The 14,155-nt window shown below is 42.5% G+C and overlaps 1 protein-coding gene across 3 annotated transcripts in view; it reads left to right on the forward strand.

Annotated features, from left to right (window-relative positions):
• Positions 1-14,155, forward strand: part of MYL10 (myosin light chain 10) — an 88,866-nt gene that overhangs the window by 48,906 nt on the left and 25,805 nt on the right. Inside the window, exon 1 of one of the 3 annotated variants that reach the window (XM_027690781.1) lies at positions 8,377-8,413. The exons of the other annotated variants lie outside the window; for them this stretch is intronic. Coding sequence (XP_027546582.1) covers positions 8,384-8,413 — 30 coding nt within the window. The 5' untranslated portion in view covers positions 8,377-8,383. Of the gene's footprint in view, positions 1-8,376; positions 8,414-14,155 lie in introns of those variants that run through there. 3 annotated transcript variants of the gene reach the window in all.

The raw sequence follows: 14,155 nt of genomic DNA on the forward strand, positions 1-14,155 counted from the left end.
CCAGTGCCATACAGCTCGGGAAAACATCTCACTATATGTATACATACAGAGAAATTTCGATGCCAAGAAATTAGAACTGCTCTCTAACAGACTTCTGATTTGTGATTTCTTTGGCACCGAGCCTAACACAAAATCACTGTGATTTCCAACTGCAAATATTTTTGGAGCCACCAGACTTGGTCCCATGTGTATGTTAAATGAAATGAATGTTCAAAATCCATAATAAAACTCCAGAGGGGAGACTCCGATTAGAATATTAACATTAATCTTAGGAAGTCAGTAGGAACCATTCAAGCTATAATAATAAATTGCAATAAAGAAGGAATATGAAGGCTTTTTTTGCTGTCTGTTCAGTAAGCAGGTGTTACTGTGAACTCTCTAGTCTGCACAGCACAGAAGTGGTTGCCCTTAAATTTTCCAGTTGCATAAAATAAATAAATGACATTACCAAATTATGTACAACAATCCCTCTCGTAGGAGCTGAAGTGCAGTTGAGGGACTGGTGCAGATACTGAGATAACGTAATGCAGCTCTCCAAGACAAGACTGGAAAGTTTTCAAAAGCCATCCTTCTCTCAACAGCTTTGGAGCCAGAAGCAGGAGCTTGGGTTCACTCCAGATTTATGGGAAGAGCCATCCCCAGGTCACTTGCTGGTGATGAGGTCCCTGGTTTTTCACCCTGGGAAGTCACAGATATCAGGACACGATGGTCTCACACTGCTCCTGTACTAGAGCAAGGGCTGAGCTCTGCTGTTCTGACCTGCTGAACTTTGCCTTTGATTTTATTTGGAACCAGGCTGAAGTGATTAAATTTAGGTCTCTAAAATGGTCCCTAAAAGTACCTTATCAACAGTGGCTTGATTTTCAAAATGAATGATCACTCTCCAAAGCTTTAACTAGCAGCAGTTAATCAGCACTTCTCAGCTCTGTCACCCAGCTAATATGGTTATATATGTTCAGTATTAAACCACTGTGTTTAAAAGCTTTAACCACTGTCTCTAACACTGAAATAAAACTGTGGTTCACTGTGTATAACATTTGCTTGTAAAATTCAGCAAGAATAATGATCAAGAGGTGAATCAAGTCAACCCAACCCCACCCTTTAACTTTGAATTGGACTTTAAGTTTGATGTTCTGAAATTTAAGTGGGAACAGAACAAGTTTCTCATTATGATTAAAAAATTGGACTCAAGTAAGACTAGCACGATTCGACTGGCAATGTCATTGTATTTTCATTAATAGGTGAGAAATGAGGTGTACAGGAATTTCTTAATTCAGTAAAAGGTTGCTTTCCAGCTCAGGCAGTGAGTCCCAATGGTGAACATATTTCTGTTTTTATGGAGAAGTCGTTTTTCACACCTGGTTATTTTGTGGTGTTCACTGTATTTTTGATGCAACTCAGATTCCAGGAAGTCTGGGAACTCCCAGAGCAAACTCTGCTCTGCAAGGATCTGTAGCTCGGCAGCAACAGCGAGGAGTTGGAAGCTAATCTATGTTGAACTGTATCATTGAATCTTTTGGGATTCACTCAGAGCTTGTTAGGAAACAAACTGAAGTCCTGAAATGCAAAGCATCAGGACACCTCAAGGAAATTTTTTGATCACAGGTACAATGCAATTCACAAAGAACTGTCTAAACACGCAGTGGTTTCAGTGTGTTCGGTGTGTCCCTGTGATGAGTGTTCTGTGTGCAGCCTCACAGAGCAGCAGAACTGTCCTTCCAGGTATGACACTGCTCTATTAATAGTCTATGAAGTACTGGGAGCAAATGAAAGACACTTCAGATGACTCTTGAAAAATGAATCAGTATCTGCTCTGAAATTGGACCCCAAGCATGGAAACATAAAATGGGATGTGTCTGCGAGAGATTATTTTGGGGCCATATGGTTTCTTACTCTGCTCCACCCTCCTTTTCAGGAAAGTAACATGTCCCAGCACCCTGTACTCATTTGAGATTGATATGGGCATGTTTTGGGAAAACACTTTGTTGGGCTATTAGGAATTTTGTTCTTTCACAACAGACAACTGCTCTGGTAATGCCTCCTGACCTGTCTTTGTGGAAAACACTTACGAAGGGAGAAGCTCTTATGCACCAATTCTTGTCTTCATCCTACAAATAAGTTGCTGGCTTTTCTCTTCACCACTCTGCTTTAATCTCTTGTCTCTCCTATTTGACACATCTCTCCTGCTGGTGGGACAAGCCTGTGATTTGTTCCAAGCAAACACACGTGCACAGTTTCCACCATTGTGTGGTCTCACGTTCTGAACTTACCTGTGGGTGTTTACTTTGGTGGCATGACCTGGTATTTTGTAGCTCTGTGTCTTTTTTTCTCCTTCCTTGATATTTTGTTCCCCTCAGCCACGATAACTCTTCGTCAGAAGCTGCTGCATTTCTGCTTTGATCATATAGAACGTACCATACAGCCTCGGGTAACACAGTGCTGCTTAATACAGATGAAATAGCTACAAACCCTCTTAGAAGTGGGGTTTAAAAAGGGATACCAGTGAAATCAGATCCCTCTAGCTGGACAGCAGTCTGATAGCAGAACAAGGGCTGTTGTGGTATTTGGCAGCCAGACAGTCTTTATTGTTATTAGATGAAACAAAGCTTGTGATCTTTAGTCCTTGACCTTCACTGCAGCAGCACTCTCTTAATCAGACCTTAATTTAACACCTAACATGGTCACAGAGAGGACTGGCCATGGGCTGCTGGTTTAATTACATATAGCTGATATCATCCAAACCAATTTAACCTCATTGCTGTGTGCTGGGCACTGGGTGGGAATCGCCCTTCAGACACAGCACAAACAGCTTCCAACAGAAACAAACAGTTCAAAGTTTGGTGCATTCACCTCAAAAAGAAATAACTACTCTTTTGGATACCTTTCAGATGATGTCACAACCTTTTCAGGAAGAGCTGGAATCCGCACGATCTGCTAAATTTGTTTGCCCTTTGTGCTTTCACTCTGGCATTTTAGGTATTTCTAATATTTAAAGATTAAGCATCTTGCTGATGGGATTCTCCCATCTACATTCATGGGATCTGCTGCTGTGTGGAAGCATCTGACGACCAAACTGTACAACTGGTAAAAATTTATGTGTTTCATGATAAGATTTTCACATTGTGCTGCTGCTTTGTGCTCAGTTCTTCACAAACTGACACAATATTTATTTTTTGACATTTAAATCTGAACAGTCATATTTTTGCATGTTTTGACACAAAATTTGGTCTCTTTCTGAATTAGTCTGGAAATCTGAAAACATCCCAAGTCTTCTTTTAGGAACAAGATTGTTTTGATTAATCAGCTTCCACTCAAATTTTTTTCACCAAAACCACCATCAGCAAGCCAAATGCACAAGAAACATTGTAAAAAATCGGCAGTTTTTTAAAGAAATCACAAATTTTCCATGAAATCCCAGTTAAATGCAAAACGACTGTTGTGAATATCATAGGTTTTCTTGAAAGATGGCTACCTCTAGCAGAGCACTTATGGAAAAATACTAATGAATAAAAGTGATGTAAAATATTAACAAGCAGCAAGAGCTTGGTCTCTGGGACTTGGAAAACACTGCCAGTGTTTGTCACTGGCTTTCTGAGCCCTTGGTCATGTTGCTTCTACAGCTGAGCTCTGATGGCTCTGAATAAAGTGGTGCAAAAAATTAGCATTTTGTGTGGTCTGTCCAACCTTTCTGCAACAGATCATGTGCCTCATGGCAGGGATGGCAGAGCAGGACAGGTGCCAGCACTTTATCCATCCTTATTCCCATATTGCCTGTGTTGCTGATGGAGGTGGGTCTGCCCTGAGACACTGGGCAGTGAAAGGCGGGCACTGGATATACTCCTAAAACCACTGTGCACATGGAAAGGTGAATGTGGATCACCTGCCACTCTCAGTAGGAAGCTTCTTACTTCCACTCTGCAGGTGGCTTCCCAAGATGTAAGAATCAAGCCCAAAGATTTTAGGTTGCAATGAATTTAAAAGCAAAATGAACCCAAAACCTCCATGGGAAGTTCTGAATAAAATCTGTATTTTCTGCTGTTGCAAAGGAAAGCCACACCTTGCCCATGTCAACACTTTGTGCTTTAAAGGCCACATCCTTGAACATCTTCTCTGGTCCTTCCAGCTCAGGGGGTGTTTGAATGCGAGTTTCAGCTGAGCTGGTGAGTACGTGTTGGTTCCCAACGTTCCAGCTCTGGAAGGGGAGAAGGCCATTGTGTGTTTAGTTCTCCGTTGGAGTTTGCACATGATGACTGCTGTGTAGTCATGTTCTGGTTCACTCTGCACAAACTTTCCATTGTAGACCCCTTACACTGACTGAGCTTTGACTGAGACAAAAGAAAGCCTTGCAGTGTCAGAGCCGTGGTGGGGCAAGGTTTAATCTCTAGCTGACGCTGTACTTATACAAAATCAATATGAACAGCAGGTTGTCACTGGAACCGCAAAGAGAATCTCTATGACAGGCTCATGCTTTTTTTAAAAACTATTTCAGTTTATCTTGTGCAGTTCTTTTGTATAGGTAATTCTTTCTGTTGCAGGGTCTGCTGAAATGTTCCCAGGCCTGGCTGGAGGATCAGTGTTGCTTTAAAACCTGAATAAACAGTTACACGCCTTGGTAGCTTCAGATCCAGTAGCCAGAACAAATGACATTTTGCATGAGTTCTTCCAAATGAATTGCTCTGTGACCACTGCAGACTTTTGAGTTTTTGACTCATGGTAGTAGAATACTTTTCCTGAAGAGCTCTGAAATGCAGTTCTTTCAGGACCCCATTGTTTCCAAAGCAAACGCAGTTAACTCAGAGCCCGGTGCGGCTTCACAAACTCCCGTGAGTCATGTTTTGACTCGGGAGTCAGACTTTTTTGTGATGGAATGTTTTGACACGGCTCTGTGTGACCTCACGCGAGGGCAGTGGCTGTGTTGATGTGCAGGAATGTCGATGGCTCTGCAGAAACCTCAGGGTCTCCCATTAAGACGTTTCTTTCACCTCGGCAGAAGGACCCGCGTTGCTGCGAGTGCTGTTACCGAGATGCCCTGTAGTCAGAAATACAGACGAGGGCACAATCGCTCTGATGTGTTCCAGTCACAGGGTGTTAATGTGCCATTGCTTCTCGGGGTTTCAGCACCGAGGCATCACTTCTTTGGATTACAATAACACAGGCAAGTGCACTTCTGCCCTAAGCAAACAGCGGCAGCTCTGTTGTGCACTGGGATAGTGGGATACAATGGGCGCCTTATCCCACTCTGCCTGAACACAGGACATGCTCTCAAAGGCTTCTGAGTCCTGCAGAGCCTTTTCCACATATGTACCTTTACTCTCCAAGGACTGTGGAAGTCAGTGACACACTTTCGTTGCTCCTGGGTAGCTCCGGGTGAAGTTGGGTTAGGGCTCCATTTCCAAGGGGCTTCTCTTTCTCAGTGCTAAATGTCCATTTACAGCCCCAGAGGGCATTATATGTGTCACATGAGTGCCCTCATATATGTGCAGTGTTATGTGAGTGCGCTCATGTAATGTGTTTTGACTAAAGTTTTCTATTTGTTGGCATTTGTCTGCACCATCTAATGAGTATTTGCTCTACAAAGGCGCTCAGCACCTAAAAGAGCAATTATATTTCTCAGAAAGTCTTAAAGTTCTCTTTATGGGCAGGTATTTGTTATGCTGAGGATTGAACTCTTGCAAAGAAAGCGAAGTTTGAGCTTTTTTGATAAAGACAAACAACACACTTTGTTCACAGTGTTCCTGATATTTTTATGATTCTTATCATGCTTAGTGCTCTTCTTAAGTCTGGATTCCCCAAAGCTGGATGATTAGAGAATCTTAGTTTGTGTGAAACTCAAAACAGGACTTTTTGAGCTTTCTTTATTATAGAAAAAACCTTGGAAATAAATGCACATGGAAGGCAAATATTAGAGTGTTAAAAAAAGGAACCCAAAGTCATAAACCAAATTGATGCAATAGTGTGGTATAGTGACTAATTTAGTCACAGGTTCTCACTGAAAATTACTGTTTATTAAGCAAAATAAAAGTATTTTTAATTTTATTGCCTTAAGGATACTTAATCCAACAGCAAAATGTTTTTGTTTATCAGATTTATTTCTGTGTCACAAATATCACATTCTATATGAAAACATAAGAAAATAAATTTCCATCAAGAGTGAATTTGATACAAAGTTAAACGTTTGCTTTAGTCAGAGGTACTTGTACATCCATGTGGGTGGATGGGTGTGAGTTTGTGTCTTCTTATTTTAAGTTAATATTGATATTTTCATGCCTGATTCATGATTTTTGAATGCTTGAGCTCGGCAGCACTGAACACCTGCCTTCATTGTGGGAACTAAGCTTCTTTGAAATTCTAACCTAAATTTAAAATTTCTACCATTAAAAAAAAAAATAATAAAATCCTAGACCAGACAAGCCTCTTTGCCAAATGCTGGGCTATAAATTACAGCCATTTCTTTTTATTACACTGTTATACATTAAAAAAATAAACCCCAAACACCTAAACCCACAAATCTAATTACACCAAATGTGCTCCTCATGCAAAGCCGAGCTCTGAGCTCAGCTCAACTCCAGGTAGGCCCAATGGTTCAGCTGCAAACTAAACCTTTGGAAAAACAGAAGCTGAAATAGCAACACAACAGCAATGCTGTATTAGCCCTTTAGGGAAATACCTAAGTAAGCAATAAAATTAATGAAATAGCATTTATAGCCTTTGTGTCATAAATGTGTTATTTGTAAATGAAAGCAGAGCAGGTTTGCCTTGGTAAACTGGCACAGCTCTGACTCCAACTCTGCCCTTATCAAGGCCTTTTGGTACTTAAAGGGGGTTTATAAGAATGATGGGGACAAAACCTTTAGCAGGGCCTGTTGTGCACACATAACACAAGGAGTGCTTTGCCTTGTCCCTGTTTGAGAGCAGGGAGAAGGGAATTTGATTTTCCCAGCGCAGGAAGATGAAGCTGTGCACATTTATATGCATTTTGCATTTCCCTGCTAAATGTCCCTACACTTTGAAAAGTTTAGCCCAGGAAGTTACATTAAAAAAAAATCAATAGTTATCGAATTTATACTCAGCGTGTGAATCCTGTTACAGGAGGCTTTGGAGAGACGGTCATCTCAGTGCATCTGCTTGTTTTGCTTCACAGCATGAGGCAGGAGTTGTATCTTTACTGGCTATCCCTGGCATAGCCACGAGGTTGGTTTGCAAGACAGAATGAAAAAAAGGTGGAGGCATTAATTGTTCATTACAAAGAGTGAAAAATCGTAACTAATCACGGCCCAGCGCTGCTGCTAATGCATTCAAACCTCCCTCCTCCCCACCAAACCATACGGGGGTTTAAAATGTAAATACAATTTGTAATTGAGAGCAGCATTTTATTACTTGCTTTTAAGAGGCACAGGACGCCTGTAACCCTCAATATGAAATTTCCGCTGGCTGGAAATAAATTCAGCTCCGTGTTTTGCTTTTATTCCCGCGGCGACTCCCGCACGGGAAAGGTACCGGCTGGTCTGCAAGAGCTCAGTCTCTCACTCAACACCGAGGGGAGAAGTGGCTGGGAGCTGTGGTTTGCAGCCACACTGCTGCCTTCCTTACATTGCACACTGGAGGCAAAAGCAAACACGCTGCAGAATAAATCCTCAGAGATGCTGAGAGCTGCTGAGCTACCACAGCCCGGGCTGGAGTCAATGGGAACTGCAGGCACGCAGCCCTTCCCTGAATCCTGGTTTCCTTTTCAGTGCTGTGTTGCCTAAAAGCAGCTTTTACTGCTGGTTGTAGTTATTTCTACATCAGCCTTGCAATAGAACCCAGAAAGTGAGGAAAAGGGCTTGGGGTCCATAGCGTTGGGTGCTGCACAACTATGGAACAAGTAACAGCTCCTGACATTTGTAAATAAAAGCAGAGGCAAATGTATGTGACAAGCAAAATATACTGAAAAAGAAGTGTGGGGCATTTTTTCTTCTTCTGTGACATGGGAGATGTCACAAGGATATGTGATTTATAGTTAGATCCTTCAGGGAACTGAATACTTAGGCTGTATTTCACTTAAATTAACCGTAACAGGATTCCACATCAAACTTTCAGCATTTTAGCTGGTTTTGGAATGTGAAGTTTTTATATGGAGATGGAGGCTTTAGAATGGCACCACCAAAGTTACTCATGGGTACCTCCATCAGCATGGAAATAATCCCCTCATACTTTCTGTCTTCCTTCTTTTCCTTTTCTGTCAGCTTTAGATCCGGGAAACAGTGTGAAAAGAGATCCCCACAAACAGCACAGTAATCTTGCCCTGCAGCCCTTCCAGGACACTGGCAGGGAAAGAGGAATAAGAAGTTATTCACATTTTGGCTGAAAGGACTGGTGACCTCCACCTGAGCAGAAGTCAGCAATGTCTAGAAAATTAAAGACTAGTGAAGAGGTAGGAAGGTAGAGAAAACCCTCTGGATTTTAAGGTAAACCATTATAGCAGCTCATGTTCTGGGTTTAACCCATCAAATATTTCTTCAATGAAGAATCAGGAAAGTATTACCTGTGAGAGCAGAAGTGAAGGCAGCCATGCCAGGGCCTGCCACTTCAGAGAATACAAACTCTTTCTGCTACTTCAAGGCTTCTCGGCTGAATTAATGTGTAGGACATAATAACAGCCATGCTGAGAGTGAAATATTCCCTCTCTCATTAGAAACCACTTCTGTTCTTGTTGAGCTGTATCCTCCCACCTTCATCTGCTCTGGGTTCTATCCAACATTATTTACAATAATTGTACCCACCTTCGCTGTTGGATTTCTCAAAGGAATTGTGGCTAAGAGGGATAAAAGATGTCTACACACTCAGTGGCTTTTTCCTCAAACAAATCAGGAAGTCAAGCATGGTTTACAAGGAGAAAGAGCTACTTGAAGAGCTCTGGGGTGTATTTTTTTTAACCACTTAACGTTGCAGGACACCTTGACATCCTATCTTATACACGAGGAATTAAAATTGTACATTCTGTCAAGTAGATAAGTGAGTTGATTAAAAAACCCCTCAATATCCAAGAGCTCCTACTGAAATCTCAGGATACATAGCACATTCCTTGACCTAAAGACTGGAGTAAGGTAATGTAGGAGTAATCTACCCATAGTTTGTCTCAGGGAGTCCTTTCTTCCACGATCTTGCTGGTAAGAAGTGGGCAAACTGTCCAGGACTAAGACACAAGCATGGAGGGACTGGATTCGCTCAAGTTACTTCTCTGCATATTGAACATTTTTAAAATATTGAATATTTTTCTGTTCCCTTACACAAAAGCCCCCCAAATCCTAAAAATGAAATACAGAAGGATGTGCAACGGATGCCTCCTTGCACATTGACCCTTTGCAGGTCACACTGACAAACACCAAACTGCAAAGGACCTCTCACCTCTAACCCACATTTATCTACATGGGTCTCTGCCCACGTGCACAGCTACAGTGGCTAAATGAGTGAGGGGGGCTTGGTCATACACAAATACATTAAATAATAGATGAAAATAGGGTCTGAACCAACTGTTTACCTGCCACACTCAAGTGTGCATTCAGTAGGCAAAGGAGTGTCTGGCCTAATGAGGTTAATGAAAATTGGGTTTTCTTCTGCCTGGCAGATTTAAGAAGAACTTTAGCTGTGGAGTTCCCAGCAGACTATTTCCTGTGGGACTTTGTTTTCTTCTGTGCCCTCTCTGACTGATACATACATGTGACCTGTGAGTCCTGAAAGTGAACACAGAGAATTTCCTGGGTTATTATGCATTTTTCCTTCTTATAGAGCGAGAGTTCCACACCTGTCATTGGCAAGGGAGCATTGCTCACTCACCATAAGAAAAGTAAAAATAGAAAAAAGTGGCTATTCTTTCTGAGGAGGTTGTTAATTTTTTGGCTTGCTGTAGAAGGTTGTGGTGGCCCTACCTCTGCAGTCACTGCTGTCACCTCCATTCCAGTTGTTGGTGGGGTTTAGGCTGAGGGTTGACTGGGAGCCACACTTTTTAATGATAAGCATCTTCCAGTTTAGATTCCAACTGTCTTTTCTTTCCCAAAGGACATTTTCCTCTCTGTACTTTTTCAGTGAGGAGGTGCCTGATGTCCAACCATGGTTATGCTGAGCAGCATCATGGAAGTGCCTTTCCCAGGTTCATTTTGAGGATGGAGGGTGTGCTCAGTGTCACCCCTTGGCAGGAGCCTGGCTTTGGGTGACACTGCAGCTGCCTGAGTTCCAGGGGAACAGAGGAGCCAACAGCACTTCTCTCCTGCCTTTATTCTCTTCAGCAGGGAGCAGCTTCACTCCCTGCAGATGGGACAACAGAGGGACAACCGAGGGGACAGTCCGGGCAGTGCAGTGTCACCACATGCACTCTCTGACCTGCAACCAACTCGTGAAGGAGGTACCACAACCAGTTTGCTGTTCCTCCTTTCAGAAGAGATTTTGGCTTCCAGAAGCCTTTGCCTTGACTTCTGCTGAAAGAAGCAGTGTGGGTCAAGTTTGTTTGTTAGAAAAGTTAAACTCTGTGCATCCAGATCATTTCAGGTTTGTCTCTTCTCATGGTTTGACACTTTGTGCTTTAGGGAGTCTCTGTATGGCCAAGATGTTGGATTCATGGCCCAGATTTCTTTCACATGTTTTTAAACCAAAAAGCTCAAGTTAAAGATATTCCTTCACAGACAAGGGAGGAAGACTAGCTCCTCAAGGATTGATTCAGCTCATCTGAGATGCAATTATTACAAGTCATTATTATTTTGCAAACCTTGTGTCCTCTAAAACATGACTTTTGGGGTGTGGACTCACGCTTTTGGGATACTTGTGTGGAGTATATTGGAATATGACAATATCTCTGAATGTGGCATTTGCAGTTCTTCCTGTTTGAGTGACTGTGGTGTGTATTTTCCAGCTACCATGGGATTTTGTGCTGCATTTCTGAGTACACTGGGGCTGGCTCACGTGCATACATAACTAATGTCTGTGTTTTGAAGTGCCAGGAATGTAAAATGGGTTAGCAAGCTAACTGAGTGGAGCAGCAGGTCGAGACATGTCACAACAGTGTAATTCATCCAACAGAATGAGGATAGCTTGGGGGGTCTTAACTTAAAAGAACTTGATTAGTCTCAGCTCAGAGTAAGGATTAGCACAGACTGGCAAAGACAGCAGCAAAGACATTTAGACATGGTTTAGGGTGATGGTTCTACTCACAGTCACCAAAATATTTAGGAAGTAAGGCCCAAGTGAGTCAGACTGAGGGTTCAAGTTGCTGAAGCATCGTTGTGAATGTGTCTGTTTATTTTCCACGAGGTGCTTACTTGTCTCACACCTGTTCCCTGTCTGGTCCCACCCGATGCCCGAGGCTGGCAGGACGTGCTGTCACCCACTGTGAGAGCTGAGCTTCCCTGGCTGGACAATCCTCCCTCCTGCACATTTCACCTTCAGCCCCTGGCCTGCAGTGGAACCACAGTGTCCAGCATTATGGACTGGCTGATCTTCACAGGTCCCTTCCAACCCAAACCATTCTGCGCCTCTATAAATTCTGCAAAGGGGCCAGATTCTGTCCTCAACCACATGATGGTCAATCCCAGATAATCCCACTCATTCTAAGAGGTGACAATGGATCTATGCTGTTGTTTGTGTGGTCAGAATATGGCATCCTTCATATGTGCTGTGCTCCTTTTCACAACTTTAAGCCCAGTTTAGGAGTGTGGATTGTTTCTTTAGCACAACAGGAGAGTTTGTTACTATGCCATGTGATGATTCTCCCATAATGATTTTTTAGAGAAGTGCCAAAGGACTGAATTGGGAACTTGTGATGTGTACAAAGAGCTGTTAAATGCCTTTGTGGTTCTTGGATTTACGGCTACTGTGCTGGAGGAATATGGCCCTATTACCATGTTCTACATTCAGCATCTGCAAAGCAATGCCAAGCTACTGTAGCCATAATTTCCAAAGTGGCTATTTCAGCTGGCATTTTTCACTGTATTTAAATTCTTGAGTTGTCCCTCATTTGGCAGTCCTTTTTCTAGTGCCCTTATGGATGGTGTAGCCTCAAATCTGTGCTGTACTCTAAGGTGATATTGCTGCCTATCTTCTATTCCACTCTGGGTGTTATAACCTGCAATGGAGTGTAAGTTCCAAAAATTCAGTATGATGTGGTCCAACATACTCTGAGATTCGTCTGCAATTAAACCACAAATACCTGGCATGAATTCAGCCACTGGGTCAATATTCAGATATTATTGTCTGTAAACAATATTGGCTTTTGTTATGCTGATTTTTTTCAGAGGAGGTAGAACCTTATATAGGTATATTTTAGGTTAAGACTTCCAATTGCTTAACCTGAAATTTTAGGAAGCTCCATGGCATACATATTCTAAACAATTTCAGAAATTATGCATGCGTGTGGGTACAGACAGAAATTACAAATGCAGCAGATTAATTTAGGAAAGAAGATCTTATCCTGGCAGAAAAATGCATAGTAGACCCCATCAAAAGCTAAATAAAAGACAGAAACATTCAGGCAAAGTTTCTGACAGGGAGAATTTGTCAGGTGGTGGGCTGGTTCTTCCATGCTTTGAAAGTTTCAAGTGAATGTAGCCTGTCTTTCTGTGAGGATTCCTGGCCAAGGTGTCAGCAGATGTCTAAATCTCACCTGGTTTCTCAGAGCTCTTTAGCTTTCCTTTAGCCTCCCTCTGTTCCTGACTCCTGCTTTGCTCAACCCCGACTTCTCAGCAGGGTTTCTTGCTGCCAGAAAGAACAGGCCTTGCCAGCAGAAACTACTTACTTTCTCATCAAATTCTATCTTGCAGCACAAATGTTGTGACCTGTCCCGCTGCTTCCAAGGCCTCCCAAATAGTTCATGTAGAGACATCACCTCTGGAATGGCCAACAGCCCAAGGTGGGAGCAGAGGATGTGCTAAACTGCACATGTAATGCAGTGTGGAACAGGGAGGCCAAGTCCACTGACCCCCCTGGCTCTGAATTCTGTCACTGAGGATGCCATGGCTTCAGCTGGCTTGGCCAACTGCTATCAACATAAAATATCATTATTAACAACCACAACAATATTTAAAAATATGTTCTGGCTCCACCACAAGACATGGGCTTGACACAGCAACTGATATATGCAATACTATGGCCTGTGTTAGACAGGAGAAGAAGCTGGAGATGTTTTTCTGGTGGTTTTGTCTGTAAAACTCTAGTGGATATCACAGCAGATTTCATAAGAAACAATTAGTTCAATTATTTTGGTTACTTTGGTTATTTGGGTCTCCTGTTTTGGTTCTGCTGGATGGCGAACAAGGCAGAGCTCGTGCATGGGGATTCATGGCATCACCAGAACATTCTCTTTTCACTTATTGTTTGAGGTTCATATCTGCTTTTGCCACTGAGGATCTGGGCAGTATAGAGTAGCCAGGCAATAAAAAACCAAAGGTTTAGTGCAAAAGGTTGGCATTTTTCCGCCTAGCATTCCAGCCTTGCCTAGGACAGACTTCCCATTGGGCCTATAGATGCAATTTGGGCTTTTGTTTCCTGCCTGTGGAACAAGGAAGGAATAACAGTGTGTTTCAACCTCGTGGGTGTGTTGGGAAGACAGATTCAGCCTTGGTTTTGAAATACACATATACTGTGGTAATTAGAACAATACAATAGCAAATAAACAGAGGAAGAAGAAAAGTACCTAACCCACAAAAGGATTTGGTTGATGTGCAGCAAATGAGATATGGGACCACAGACTACGTGGTGAAGTTAAGAGAAATATTGAGCAGCTGCTTTGCTACACAGTTCTACAAAATGAAATGACAACCTGCAGGAAAAACAGCACAGGCTCCTTTACTACCCAAGAGGGCAGAGCTAAGGTTACAGGGACTGAAACAGTGTTGTCATTTCCTTACTCCCAGGAGCTGCATTTTCCAACTTGATGGCTTTCCTAATGTAATTGCTTTTTATGCGACGATTTTTTTAGAGCCTGATTCTTGCTGGAGTAACTCAGGAGGAGCCCCAACAAAGCCAAGCAAGTGACCTCAGTGCAAAAATTGTACGGGCCACAGTGGAATCAGGCATGATCAGTCCATAACCTCCTTCTCCAAATCCTGCAGCAAATGCCCCATGCTGGAATGGCAAGGAGGTATCAGATGGAAACACAAAACAATGACAAACGGTGCATTTTTCAGTA

Source organism: Neopelma chrysocephalum, unplaced genomic scaffold, assembly GCF_003984885.1.
Source record: "Neopelma chrysocephalum unplaced genomic scaffold, ASM398488v2 Primary Assembly neopelma1_82, whole genome shotgun sequence".
Taxonomy (NCBI): Eukaryota; Metazoa; Chordata; class Aves; order Passeriformes; family Pipridae; genus Neopelma; species Neopelma chrysocephalum.